The sequence below is a fragment of the Phyllobates terribilis genome, unplaced genomic scaffold, assembly GCF_046119375.1.
Source record: "Phyllobates terribilis strain yellow unplaced genomic scaffold, ASM4611937v1 Scaffold_1__5_contigs__length_1240528914, whole genome shotgun sequence".
In the NCBI taxonomy this organism is placed as follows: Eukaryota; Metazoa; Chordata; class Amphibia; order Anura; family Dendrobatidae; genus Phyllobates; species Phyllobates terribilis.
Genome location: NW_027362761.1, coordinates 233,544,125 through 233,559,766, shown reverse-complemented (window position 1 = coordinate 233,559,766; position 15,642 = coordinate 233,544,125). Strand labels below are relative to the sequence as shown.

The following is a 15,642-nucleotide window of genomic DNA, read 5'->3' as shown; positions in this document are numbered from 1 at the left end:
CCAACTGTAACCTGAAAATGGGTTGCATTTATAAGATTCCCCTGGGAATGTACTTGTGGTGCCACTGTGGGTCCAGTTGCCACAGAGGTACAGCATCTCAGCCAGAGGTGTGGTACCCCACTCTCAGGTAAGGAGGGAGCACTACCCGGGACCCACCCATTCACATCCAACACTACACCATTCCATTAGGGAAGGGCAAGATTGCTCCTGAGGGAGAGCACAGACCCGGTCCCTGTCTGGAGGATGGGACTAGGTAGAGGAGGTGGGTGTAGGAAGTACCTTAGGGAGCACTGAAGGAAGGACTGAAGTTAGAGGGGACCACGTAGAGTGATAGTTGGTGATGTGGGTCACATGACAGAGAGTATAAAAGAAAGGGTAGAAAGGAGTTCTGGTCCGAGCTCCAGGGTGCTAGGAGCAAGAGTACAGTGAGTGAGGACCGTGGAAGAGAGAGTTAGTCAGTCAGAGCAGTTGGTGACAGGAGTCTGTCACCGGGAGTGAAGAGAGAAGACCGGAGCAGTGAGAAAGGCTCCAGAGTGAGAGAAAGGATCCTAGGGGCACAGGAACTGCGGAGTCCACCCGTGCGCCCAAGTTCACGCGGACCGTGAAGGGATCAGGTTGCAGTAGGGGACCAGCCCCAGACTAGTGGAGGACTACAAGACTCAGCTAGCAAACAGGAGGTTGCGGTATCTTTAAGTGCCGTAGCCAAAAAACACACACATTCGCTGAAAAGGTGGCTATATAGAACCAAGGGTACAAAGAGGAAGTCGCCCGACAAGGCCCGCAGCCACTGGCTCGGGTCACTGTGTGTGAGGCGCAGGGCAGGAGGGCGAAAGCCAGCGCAGAGAGATGACCCGGGAAGGTACACAAGAAGGGGGTCCCGATTAAGTGCACCCAAGTAATCTGAGAGTTGGCTGGATCACTTCCCCGGAGGACACAGGGCTCGGTGGGCTGTTATAACCAGCTGGCAGTTGTAACCTGGAACATCATAAGAACTGTGAGTAAACACTTGAAGACTGCACCCCACTGTGTCCTTGACTTAATTGCTGCATCACCTGCCTTGCACTATGCCACCAACATCTAAAATCCCCTATTTAACTGACCTGGGGCCTAGCTCTACCCGTGGAGAGCTGAACCATCTCTGCTGCGTCACCAACAGCCCCAGTGGATCTGAACAGCAGCGGCGGCCACCTATAGCCGCATACCACGGGTGGCGTCACGAACTTTATCCCCAAAACTTTATTCCCCTCTTTTCTTTATTTATTGACCGCCCTGGACCACGGACTGGGTCACTGCCACCGTGACTACCCCAAAAAGGAACCGACCAGCCCGGCTACCGAGTACCCCACGGCCCCAGGGGGTGCGTCATACTTACTGCTAAATACAACTTCAGGGAAAAAAGTACAGTCTAATCTGGTTGCATAAAGGTAATATCTGTATAAACGTGAACTGTAAACCAGCGACTCACGTATGTGCATCACACATCTATTCCTGTAATAAAGATCTATCACAAGAACAAATACTCTTACACTTCCTTCTCACTATGATATCTCTTAACATCACATTAGTTGGCAATGGGTTAATATCCCATCCATGTAAAGATGCACTGTAAGGTAGCCGTTACTGGGTGCTGTGGGACCATGTGGTGAGAACTGATAAACTCAGAGCAGTGTCTGGATTGCACCAGCCCCATTGGGAAATCAGTTGTCTTCCTGATGAGGAGATCATGGGGGGGGGGGGGGGGCGGAATCTGTCAGCCACAGGGAGGGGACAGATAGTAATATAGATGATAACCCCCCCATCGTGATCTTCTTCAGACTTGCAGTCAGCATCAGGTGTTATAGTCATCCCCTGGGACTAAGTCAGGGTGTGAGAAAACCTTTACTCCAAAGGGGCACGTTGTGAGAGTGAGACGTGTGAGAAAGAGAACAATCGATTAACACAGGTAATTATTAACCATACGGTGACAAACCTGAAACATTTATATATTTATATACTTATTACAGATAATCTGTGTAATGTATATTATTTATTTAGTATCACAATGGCTAATATGTAAATTCATGATATTCTCCATCCAGCATGATAGGAGTGAAGATGAGGTCTGCTTACTGATTGACTATATTAGATAACCGTAATTTCTTTAAGAAAAACTAAGTTCCTATATTTATACATTATATATGTACAGTGGATATAAAAAGTCTACACACCACTCGTAAAATACCAGGTTTTTATCATGTAAAAAAAATCATACCAAGAATAATAATTTAACAACTTTTTCTACCTTTAACGGCACCTATAATCTTTACAATTCAATTGAAAGGTGAACTGAAAACATTTTTTGGGTTGAAAAAGAAAAATATAGAACTAACATAATGTGGTTGCATAAATATGCACACCCTTATGCTAATACTTTGTTGAAGTACCCTTTGAATTTATGACAACATTCTGTCATTTTGGATGGCCGTCTATCAGCATGGCACATCTAGAATTAGCTATTCCTTTTGGAATTGTGGGCAAAAAGTTCAACCTTGGTCTCATGAGACCATAACAAATTTTACCATATTCTTTTGGGAGACTTGATGTCTGTTTTGGCAAAACATAGATGGGCTTGGATATTTTTCTTTGTAAGAGAAGGATTCTGTCTTGAAACCCTATGCCATAGGTCAGACGTGAAGAATATGGGAGATTGTTGTCACATGCAGTACACAACCAGCACTTGCCAGAAATTTCTAGGACCAATTTTTTTGTTATTTCATAAATTTTTGAGGGACATCCAGTTCTAGGTAAATCTTGCTTCTGTCAAATTTAGGAAACTTCTTGATAACCGTCTTCACAGTGTTCCATGGTATATCTAATGTCTTGGAAGAAATGTTGTTACGGTCTACCAACTGATAACTTTCAACAATGGGATACCTTTGTTGTATTGCAAGCTGTTTGTGATCCATTGTTATTGTTGAAAATGTGACTAAGAAAATGTCAGGAAAATCCTACTAGAACAGTTAAACTTTATATGGGGTTAGTAAGAATCACTTTAAATGATGGCAGCTGTGTACAGATTACTATCTAACATCAGTTTAAGGGCTCGCTCACAGGAGCGTTGATTCTCTCATGAGAGAGAATCATCTCAATTATGCTAATGACTCTCCAATCAAACTCTGATCCCAGTTTGATCAGAGTGTCAGCTTACTGTGATCCGGAGGAGAGAATCGTAGAACTGGTGAGGAGAAGATGGAGAACATAATTTCTCCATCTTCTCCATTGTCCGAGTCCGCGGATATCCAACTGCACTGGGATGACATCCGAGTGCAGTCTGATGTTTCACACGCACCTGTAGACTTGAATGGGTGCGTGTCATCCAATTTGTGGAGCAGTTTGAATCATGCTGCAATTTTTATCTCATGCTAAATTGGCATGAGAAAAAAAATGAAGATCAGCACTGCCTCATAGAGTAACATTGGTCCGAGTGCTATCCGATAAAACATTGGATAGCACTTGTCCGAGTTGTACGCTTGTGGGACGGAGCCCAAAATGTGACTGACTAATTCTGAACACAACCCAATTATTACACAGTGTTCGCACTTATGCAACCATATTATTTTAATTTTGTTAATTTTATTTTCGCTATCAAAAAAAATATTTCAGTTTGTTTCTCAGTGGATTTGTACTGATTATTGGTGACATTAAAGGTGGTAAAAAGTTCTGAAATGATTCTTCTTGGATTAGAACATAGTCAACCCATCAATATGTTACTCCAACCATCAATAAATAACACAATACCCTCTGACGTATAGTCTTGGGTAAAAAAAGGAGTATAGACAAAAAATAAAATCGTAAATACTTTATTTCAAACAATTAAAAGCCAAAAATGTAGATAAAGCTGTGTAGTATTTCATTAAGATAGTGAACACTGCATTAAAGACATGCAAAAGACCTGGCCCACACCACCATAGTTAGTAAAACATTCTAATAAAGTATAAATCCTTCAGCACAGTACTCATAATTAGTGTTGAGCGAATTTGTTCGGCATTTCAAATTCATGTTCGTGTTCGGGGTTCCGGCTTGTTCGTGCCAAAAAATCGGCTCCGCCTGCGAACATCCCTGATCTGCCACGATTTTAGCCGATTTTTTGGCGCGAACAAGCCGGAAACCCGAACACGAATTTGAAATGCCGAACAACACTACTCATAATCACAATGAGATGAAATATAAATCCTTGAACAAAAAAATGATGGTCATATGAATAGGTATACAAACAATACCCCCTTAATATATAATTCTATCCCAAATCACTTGGTAGTAATATGCTCTTTGTGAGAGGCAAGTGCAAAAACAGAAAAGAAGAGCTACCATGGCTACTACATGTGTTGATAATCAAAATAGGGAAAGTTTATACAGAGGAGTATGCTGGAATAATTACATCAATAATATACAGTACAGACCAAAAGTTTGGAGACACCTTCTCATTTAAAGACTTTTCTGTATTTTCATGACTATGAAAATTGTACATTCACACTGAAGGCATCAAAACTATGAATTAACACATGTGGAATTATATACTTAACAAAAAAGTGTGAAACAACTGAAAATATGTCTTATATTCTAGGTTCTTCAAAGTAGCCACCTTTTGCTTTGATGACCGCTTTGCACACTCTTGGCATTCTCTTGATGAGCTTCAAGAGGTAGTCACCGGAAATGCTTTTCACTTCACAGGTGTGCCCTGTCAGGTTTAATAAGTGGGATTTCTTGCCTTATAAATGGGGTTGGGACCATCAGTTGTGTTGTGCAGAAGTCTGGTAGATACACAGCTGATAGTCCTACTGAATAGACTGTTAGAATTTGTATTATGGCAAGAAAAAAGCAGCTAAGTAAAGAAAAACGAGTGGCCATCATTACTTTAAGAAATGACGGTCAGTCAGTGCGAAAAATTGGGAAAACTTTGAAAGTGTCCCCAAGTGTAGTTGCAAAAACCATCAAGCGCTACAAAGAAACTGGGTCAAATGAGGACCGCCCCAGGAAAGAAAGACCAAGAGTCACCTCGGCTTCTGAGGATAAGTTTATCCGAGTCACCAGCCTCAGAAATCGCAGGTTAACAGCAGCTCAGATTAGAGACCAGGTCAATGCCACACAGAGTTCTATCAGCAGACACATCTCTACAACAACTGTTAAGAGGAGACTTTGTGCAGCAGGCCTTCATGGTAAAATAGCTGCTAGGAAACCACAGCTAAGGACAGGAAACAAGCAGAAGAGACTTGTTTAGGCTAAAGAACACAAGGAATGGACATTAGACCAGTGGAAATCTGTGCTTTGGTCTGATGAGTCTAAATTTGAGATCTTTGGTTCCAACCACTGTGTCTTTCTGCGACGCAGAAAAGGTGAACGGATGGACTCTACATGCCTGGTTCCCACCGTGAAGCAGGGAGGAGGAGGTGTGATGGTGTGGGGGTGCTTTGCTGGTGACACTGTTGGGAATTTAGTCAAATTTGAAGGCATACTGAACCAGCATGGCTACAACAGCATCTTGCAGCGGCATGCTATTCTATCCAGTTTGCGTTTAGTTGGACCATCATTTATTTTTCAACAGGACAATGGCCCTAAACACACCTCCAGGCTGTGTATGGGCTATTTGACAAGGTGGGAGAGTGATGGGGTGCTACGCCAGATGACCTGGCCTCCACAGTCACCAGACATGAACCCAATTGAGATGGTTTGGGGTGAGCTGAACCGCAGAGTGAAGGCAAAAGGGCCAACAAGTGCTAAGCATCTCTGGGAACTCCTTCAAGATTGTTGGAAGACCATTTCCGGTGACTACCTCTTAAAGCTCATCAAGAGAATGCCAAGAGTGTGCAAAGCAGTCATCAAAGCAAAAGGTGGCTACTTTGAAGAACCTTGAATATAAGACATATTTTCAGTTGTTTCACACTTTTTTGTTAAGTATATAATTCCACATGTGTTAATTCATAGTTTTGATGCCTTCAGTGTGAATGTACAATTTTCATAGTCATGAAAATACAGAAAAATCTTTAAATGAGAAGGTGTGTCCAAACTTTTGGTCTGTACTGTATGTCCTGTAGTTAATCATCAAGGAAATAAAGTGCACATGCTAACAGTTGTCACCGACTACAAATAAAGCGCAAATGCAAAGAAGTGGACTGAAAAGATTTGGAGGGTATATGTAGCCATAGATCGTCAAAGAATAAAGTGCCAATGCAATGAATTATCACTAACAATAATGTAGTTTATTATCAACAAGGTAGGGTGCAAATTCTGACAATTGTGACCGGCTACAGATACAGGTATAAATGCTAAGAGGTAGACTGAAAAGATTTTGGGGGTATGTGTAGCCATAGATAGTCAAAGGATAAAGTGCAAATGCAGCAAATTATCGCTAACTCAAGTAAAATGGAAATGTAAATGGAGTACAAATGCAGAGAGGTAGTTAAGGAGAGATGTGCAGGCAGCTGGGTCTATGACACATAAGTAGCCGCTTACATGTATGCAGGAGAGGTGTCTAGGGATTCCGCCGGCCGTACTCCACACCCCAAGTGATGATAAAGGAATCAAATTTGAAGCACTAAACAGTATAATAATATAATACCAAAATGAATAATCAAATAAAAGATCCATACACAAATTAACATAATCTAACATCATTGTTATATAATGTCTCAATAAGATTTCCACACTATTCATATTAAGGGTCATAGTGATGATAGACCTTCTTTGGCAGGCTATTGATAAGGTTTATTCTGCCGGACAGCTCATGTGCCTCCTATTTAATTGCACAGGTTACACAACTCTTTGTCAGCTGTTGTATGACCAGTACATTTTGTATTATTAATTATGGAGGTAATTATGTGTTAAAGGGAGTCTGTAGGCATAGAATGACTGTTCAAACCAAGCACAGGCACTTGGTACACCCTTGGCATGGCCAAACATGAACCTTCCCACCTACTTTTTTTCCTTATTACTTACTTGTTTTCTCTAAAATCCCTTCCTCCCTATTTGATTGTCATCTTTGACTTTATAAAGCCAGAGGAGGGCAACCAGAGATCGATGGAAAACAAGCAGGAAAGAAGGTGCATTTAAATGTTTGGCCACACCAAGGGTGCACCGAGCGCCTGTGCTTGATTTGAACAGTCATTCTGTGCTTATAAATACTCCCTTTAATGTTTAGCATGTAGAGATAACTAAATCCAAACTCTTTTGTTTCCATAGTGGTCTTGCCCTTTTTATGTAGAGAAGTGTGGTGAAAGGCTTGGATAGAAGAAGACTCCTGTGCAAAGAATGTCTCTAAACAACTACTATGAGTGTGAAAAACGTGGTCAAGTTTCAGGCTACCCTTCCCGTATGGGAGCATCTCAAGCAGAGATTGTAGGGGGCAATCTCTGTGACCCTGAGACCTCTGTGGATCTATCCACATACATTGAGTCAGGAGAAGAACTTTTGTCTGATCTGTTTCCTATGAAGCAGGAACGACTTAAAGCATCATATCAGTATCTTCCCTCAGAAGGGCTGTCGGGAGCTGCTTTGTATGCCTACCCACACGGCATGATGCCAGAACGTCGAATAGGAGGATATGAGTCTGGCGGAGTGATTGTGAAGGAGGAGACACGTGGATCACACAGGACTGTGTGCAATACTCTACAGTACCAGGCTGCACAATGTGCACAGACAGCAATGCATCTTCCTCCTCAGATGGAGGGAGTACACCCTGCACTCCGTGTGTTGAAGGTGAGAGATCTCCACTTCACTGAAATTCCCTAAGTACTTTCCCCAGGGAATATCGAGAGCAGCTTTTCTTTGAACTTTGCATTGTACAATTCCTTTGTTATATCTCCAGGAAATGTATGAATTCATTAACAACTAGGTGTTAGGCCATGTGCCCACGTAGCGTTTTTGTAGCATTTTTGCGGTGTTTGTACGGCTGCAAAAATGCCACGAAAACGCTTGTAAACCGTCTGCCATGCAACGCAATGTGAATTCGGATGTGCTGTGGACATGATGCGCTAATTTGCGCACTGAATTCGCATTGCGTTGCAAAACGCAGCATGACCATTTCTACCACGATTACGCTGCAAATTCGCGGCCATTGAGGAACATTGAAACGCAGCAAACCCGCAGGTATATGTGGATTTGCTTTGTTTCAATTAAATTCAATGGCAGCGAATTTGCAGCGTAATCGCGGTGCGTGTGGTACCCAGGATGAAGAGGAGACTACAACTCCTCTTCATCCCGGCTACCACGCAGTGAAAAAAAGAAATAAAAAAGTTAAAAATAAGCAAAACCTGTATATTCACCTCTCCGGCGGCCCCCAATCTGCTTCCGGCCACGTCCTCTCTCCTTGGCGTCCCGTGGCGTCCTGGCAGGACCTGCGGTGACATCATTTAGTCACCTGATGGTCAAGCGACCGCTGACATCGGCGGTCAGGTGATGGTCGCGTGACAGTACAGGAGAGAGGACGCGGCCGGGAGCAGACTGGAGGAGACCAGAGAGGTTAGTATACAGGTTTTTTTTTATTTTTAACGTTTTAATTCTCTTCTTTTTACTATAAATGCTGCATTTAAAGCATCAGTTGTTCACACATTATAAACCCATGCCGGTTGTATGGATTTATATAGTGTGACCAACTTGTCCAGCACTTTTCCAAGTGATGCTCAAAATCGCTTGGAAAACTGCTGAAAAAACGCTTCTCTCTGGCAGAAAAAATGCATGTAAATCTGCATTCGTTTTTTTTTCTGCCAGAGAGAGGCAAAAACGCTCTGCATCAAATCTGCTACGTGGGCACATAGCCTTACACTTCTTGATCGAACATTGTATGCATATTCATTCATTACAACTCACATTAAGGACTCCACTTTCTCATATGTCTAATCTCTCTGTGCATGAAATAGCCTGACTGTTTCAATAGGCAAAATAATTCGAGGCAATCTTTAAAGGGGCTGTTTGGTCATATGAAACTGATGATCTGTCCATTCAACGTGAAGAGGCCCTTGCAGAATACTGCAGATCAGCTCCAATACAAGAATATATGAGCTGATCTTCAGTGCTGGCAGTGGCGACTAGGGAGCAATTTATTGATTAGGAGGGTGCTTGGTCTCAGACCCCGACCAATCTGATATTGATAGCCTATCCTGTGGATAGGTCAGGAGAACGAGGAGAAAATCCTGCACTTCCATCCAATGATATATAAAAATAAGACTTGGGATCCAATCACATATTAAAATGTGACGCGTTTCTGGTGCACACAGAAACCTGTGTGCTCCAGAAATATGTCAGGTTTTAATATGTATTTGGATCTCAAGGTTTTGTGTTTTTCAAATAAAGTCTTATTTTTATCTCGTTGGATGGAAGTGCCGGATTTTCTCCTCATTCTCTTGAGCTGTGCTTCGCCAGCAGGATCAGCACCCACCATGCAGACTCTAACCATGGCGTGGACTACACGTGGTGAGCTCTTCCTTTTCTGTTATCATCGATACCAAATTTCCAGCAAAGCCCCTTTAAATCTTCAATGGCCAGAATTTGAAAATAATGCATTCTCTCTTCAAAAATCGCGAGAATAATTTTTGACAGATATTTATTGCTTTGAAGTCTTTTCATATGGCATAATAATCATTTTTCTTATTTACACATCCAATAATGTTATGTACGGTATATTGCTGCTATTTACCGGCTAGTTCAGAATTAGCAAATAAACTTTACACAGGGAACCCGGCAAGGCCCAATAAATATTAAATATAGATGATTAAAATGCAAAAAGTGGTTAAAAAGAAGACAACTGAATTGTCTTATGACAGAGTTCATATGGTATTGCTCAAGAAAATAGTTTTTTTAGTGGAAAGCAAAGAATGTCATGACCATATATAAGATTTTTCTATCAATTTCCATCTTTTACTAACCAAACGGAAGGGTTTGCTGAGTGCAGCATGATTCATGCCTAGAGTAATTGTTTAGTCTCCTCCCTTCTTTGAAATATGTTTCCATTAAGAGGGTTTTCCGGGCTCAGCATAAATGATTGCAGTATCTTTGTGTGACTGCAGATTGCTGAATCCTTATGGTGTGTAATATGCACACTGTCAGGATTCGCTTCTACTGTCAGTTTGAGCAGTCTTCACATGACCACAACTATGTGCTCTGCATAGCTGCAGCAACATGCTAACTAGTTTCTCATCTTCTTCTGTCAATAGAACATTGAGAGAAGCACGAAAAGTTGCTAGTCAGCACGTGACAACAACTATGCAAATCTTACTTGCTGTCACATGATGACTGCTTGAGCTAGCAATAGATGGGAATCCTGACAGTGAGCATGTACAGTGTCAGGATTCGCAATCTGCAGTCAAATAGAGTGAGTGCAAAAATGTATGTTCTGCCCGAAAATAAACTTTTAACATAAAGTCCTGATTTGTAGGTGTTATATTTAACATTATAAAGATATTAGAATATCTCTAACAGGAAACTTGAAATTATTTACCCAACCAGTGGCACAGGAGCTCTAAGTGACTTCCAACGGTGGCAGCTCTAAATAATATTGTGCACTAGTGGCATTAGGGTTGTCATATACAGTAACTAATGGTAGTCTGCTTTGGACAATACCTTCATCACAACAGACAATATGTAGATCATACAAGAATTCTCCGTTGTGGCTAGGGGCATGCCATCACAGAAGCACACCACCCGGCCACTATGAGGTCTGTGAGCTGGGAGGTCCCAGTGCAAAGAGTACTGGCCCCCCACTCCCTCTATCCATCGTCACGATTTCAACTTCATCTTTGGGACGCCGATACTGGTGAATACAATGGTGAAGTAGGGAGCCACTGGCTCCGACTTTCACCATTCATCCTGGGTGTCTGAGATTCAGCACAGCAGAAGGGATGAATTCACAAGATCGCACCTGCTGTGCGGAGACTCAATCTGCACACTGCACAGACCAGAGCAGCAGGGGAACGGATTTAAGTGCATAGTATTTATTTCATTTTTAAATAAAAATGGCAGTTCTTGTGGGTGGATACTGGGTGGTGGGCTGTGGGTCCATCATACTGTAGGGGCATGATACTATGTGGTGGCTATAGGTCCACCAAACTGTGTGGAGACTGTAGGGCCATTATATTGTTTAAAGTGGAGCTGTGGGAGACATCATACTATGTGGGGTCAGTGGGCCATCATACTGTATGGGTGCTGTGGGGTCATCACTGGGGGAGGGCATTTTTGAGGGCCTCATACTCTTCAAGACCATGAACGCAGTATAGTAGTGGGTGATGATATTAAAGGTCTTCTGTAGAGGCATAATTATTGGGTATGTACCGTACTGAACGACCCTCTCTCTGCTGCATATTTTTTAAGGGTGTGGGGAGGGGTGGCACTTGTACGGTATGTCTATGTTGACAAAATAAAATTAATGGCTCTTGTAGTGCGACAATGAAAAACAAAAACAATACAAAAAACTTGGTCACTATATCTTGTCCTTATCCTAAAAAGGTTAAATAGTGTTCATTCAAATCCATGGATTGTCTGTGTAATGTGGGGCAGAACAAGTCCTGTAGAGTAAGGCCTTGTTCAGATGGCCTTATTTTTGGTCAGTTCTTGTGTGCACTGGTCAGTATACGGACAGCACCATGTGGGAAAAGTCACAGCATGTACTAGTCTGGCCTTTTTAACATGCTTGAATATTGCATGTAGTGGAAGGCAGCTCCGACACTCATCTGCTATGTGGAGGAGCTCACACTGAGCTGCACATGGAGCTAATCATGTCCACAATTTGTGGACGAAATTGACCTGATTTTTAACACATCTGGCCTAAGAGATGCTGTGTGTAGTTGTTAGCTATTATGGCCAAGAGATGAAATTCCTGAACAGGGCACCCTCTCTATTAAAGTTCTCTCAAGTTGTCTCTTGATCAGTTCATAGCTCTGCATTCTCCTTACTTCTTAGTTGCTTGGGAGACAGATGCTTCTCTTTGAGTGACAGTTCTGATAAGCAGCATCATCCTGCTACTACACATTAAAGGTTTGTCAGTGCTTGTTTTCAGTCTAAACTGTAATCACAATATTTACATATAGAGATAGCAGGAACTTTGAACAAGCACACAGTTCAAGAAAGTAAGAGCCGTGATTAGGAGAACTGCTTTGGAAAGAAACAGGCATTCCTCACATGTATTAAAACTGTCAAACAGTCGCAAATCATGCACACAGCGAGACAAAAACATAACACCCGAGCACGCTGAAGATACTCGGGAAACACCCGAGCATGCTCGTAAATGTCTCGAGTAACGAGTATGCTCGCTCATCACTAGCTCTGAACCTTTTCTTGCTTGCAAGCCACCTTCATGCATGACAAATGACATTGAGACACACTGCTTGTTAAAAATGAAAAAAGGCCTAAAAAATCTTATGGTATTAGCTTTTAACAACGCTTTACCATACATGGCACCTCAAGTTTATATGCAGCTGCCAACAGTTCTTCTCTGTCCACACGTTGGCTGGCATTAAAGGGGTTTCCGGTTTCAGAAAACCTCTGTTCCCTCGCTGCAGTTTGTTTTAAAAAAACAAATAAACTTAACTTTAGTCACCCTCCCCAGGTCCAGCACTGAGTCTCCTCCACTGCTCCCGATGTATGCTATTGTCTGCAGCGCTGACGTCACGTTGATAGCCATGCAGTGAACTCAGTGGCTCTGCCTTGAGTTGATGGCATGAGCCACTCAGAGCTCCTGAGGTCACTGATTTGCTGCAGCAAGGTTAATGTGATGTCAGCGGTACAGACAATGACAGGAACTGAGAGTTGCGGAGACTCAGCTCTGGACCTGGGGAAGATGAGTAAAGCACAGTTTGTTTTTAGCTGAGACAAACGGCTTGCAGACAGGGGCTTTCGAAAACCAGAAAACAAAACTAATTTAGATTCAATGGGTATTTCTATGGCAAAAACCTGAGACTGACTTCTTGACTTTTGTGTGGATGTTACACAGATGCTACTTATTTCCGTGACGGAATTTTTCAATGGTATGCACAAAAAACCATGCAGACATTTTCCATAGCATACAGCAATGTTGCAAAAACCCTATTCACATACATGGGATATAGATTGTCATTGGATTCAACACAGATTTCTATATGTAATTTGAGGTGAACTATGTAACAAACCCATATATATGAATGGACCCTTCAGGAGCCACCTGAGTGGGTCCAAGAGTAGGGATGAGCGGACCCATGGAAGTTTGGGTTCTGGTACCCAACTCGAATTTTATTCCAAAGTTGAAAACAATGGTGACCCGGACTTTTGAGCTGGAAATTTCTCTTTCTCTGCAAAGGACTTCCCCTGAAACTCCGACCATTGCAACGGACTTCCGGGAGAAGTCTGTGCTCGGCGTTTAGCACCGGACACTAACTGTTCAGTACGGACCCCGAACTTTTATGTTCGGGTTCACTTATCAAGAAGAAGAGAAGAGTCAAATGTAGCTCTCACGCTACTTGTTCAGGGAACACTGGCCTGTGAAGAATAAGCCAAAAAGGGGAATATTTAGTAAATATCACGAGAAAAGTTTCTGGTCAGAAAAAGTGGAATTTTTAGCTCACATCAGTTGTGTGTGAATTTGTTTCCTCCCTTTTCCACTGTTTACTTCACTTTTCTGAAAAGTGGGTGAGTCTTTCATCAGGGTGCAGGGCCTTCTACAATCCAACAAATTTGCTATAATTTATGCTAGAAAGTGGCACATGGTTTGCATAGTTTTTACTTTCTGTCACACAGAAAGGCAAAAGATTTGACAAAATTGATAGGAGGTCTATGCCTTATAAAAAGCTTCCACCACGTGCCGTGGTTTAAAATGGCTTATAATTCTAGGTAAAAAGATTTTGACCATGTTTGTGTGTGTCTTCATTATCTGAATGAATGCATTTAGTGCCACTGGAATGATTTTTCTTGCAAGAAGCTTTGATCTTGCAAGATCAAAGTTGCAATTTCCCAATAATAACCGTATAAAGAGAGATATAATTGAGACACATGGATATCTGGATGACACCTTGTTATTGATTGCAATAATTGATAATCTGCATCTGTAAATGTATTTATTTCTTCAACTTTTCAAATTTGCATTTTCAGGGTTCTCTCTCCGGGATGTTGCCTGCCCCTCCATTAAAAGAACAAAGCCATAAGGGTAAGAAATCACTGAGCAAAGACAGCCTAGAGTATCGCCTGCGTCGTGAAAGAAATAACATCGCTGTCCGTAAGAGCCGTGATAAAGCCAAACGGAGGAACCTGGAGACTCAACAACGAGCTCTAGAATTCATGGCAGAAAATGAGAAGCTACGTAACCGTATCCAGCAGCTGACTCAGGAGCTTGAAGCTTTGAGAGGAGTTTTCAGACAAATCCCAGAAGCTGCTGCATTGGCCAAGGCATCTGGAGCTTGCAGCTGAAAATATCTCAATAAAGGTCCACTTACCGGAATTGGCTGAAACTCAAAGACTCGCAAACAAAGATTCAGGGAAGATTTCTCCCCAAAGATTGAAGTTGTGTGTTCATGATTGTGGAGTGTACTTTACTTTATTCATGCATCAGTGTTAATCTAGGAAAAATTTATGCCACATGGCGAGCAACATTTATGTTTTTCGTATTATGGTCTCTAGATGTCTCCATGCCCAGTTCTCCAGTGGACCCATTTACAGACTCCTTTCTTGTGTTACTTGTTTATATTTGTGACAGCCAGGATTAGAGGCCAAGGGAAATTGTGTGATATGTCTATAAATATAGGTATACATATATATATAGTAATATACTTCTATATATGCAAAAGGAAGCAAACACAAGAAGAAGTGAAACACATTAATGACTAAATGTGTCTGCTCCTCTCTCTCCACTTGCACTCTTCTTTGCTGGTCATGTTCTCACCAATCTTTCCTGTTTTTGGTGTTGCATCATCCAAGCTGTGTCCCATCACACCTGCATTCACGCTCTTATAAACCCACCTTCCATTTCTGCTTCCACCATCTAATCCCCCCTCTTATCTATTCTCTTTCTCTTCTTCACCTCTCCCCATCATCTACTTTTCTCTGAAAGTCTGAGGGAGATGTTCTTATTACAACATATGTTTGCAGCTAATGGTGACCACAAAGTTAGTTCATCATCCTGTTGGTGGGGGCGGTGGGGGAAATATCATTAGGGTGGGGAGAGGCAGATGACACACTGTGGGGTGGGGGGGTTAATATGAATATGTGACTCAGAATGCGATAGTCTGCATCTATCTTCATAAGCAATATTTTTATTATGTGTGCAAACACGCCGCTCTGAAACTTTTAATGGCTCAGACTTTTATTGTATTTTTTTGCATAGGAGTTCAGGTTTTTGTTTTTTTATGTTTTATTTTCATCATACTGTGAATTAAGTTTTCTATTACATTGGAATTATTTTAATTCTCTAAATAATGACAGATATTGATTTATCCAAATAATGATTATAATGCCCCACTATAAATCGCAAAGGTATTTTTTTAAACCTCAGGTTGCAATGTCATGCTGTAAATAACCATTTTCAGAATAAAAGAATTTTATTGCATAGAAATTTCAAATTGTGACAATTGCAAACATATACAGTAGATAATTAAAATGATATTAAGAAATTAATAAATGATTTAAGATGACTTGCTAGCTTGAGATATATGA

General features: G+C 41.7%; 1 protein-coding gene across 1 annotated transcript; it reads left to right on the top strand.

Moving 5' to 3' along the window:
- Positions 1-1,781: 1,781 nt before the first annotated feature.
- On the top strand, positions 1,782-15,110 carry CEBPE (CCAAT enhancer binding protein epsilon). Its single transcript, XM_073653256.1, has 3 exons — positions 1,782-1,942; positions 7,216-7,731; positions 14,086-15,110. Exons 2-3 carry the CDS (start codon positions 7,285-7,287, stop codon positions 14,398-14,400), a joined length of 762 nt encoding a protein of 253 aa, XP_073509357.1. The 5' UTR covers positions 1,782-1,942; positions 7,216-7,284; the 3' UTR covers positions 14,401-15,110.
- Positions 15,111-15,642: the final 532 nt, after the last annotated feature.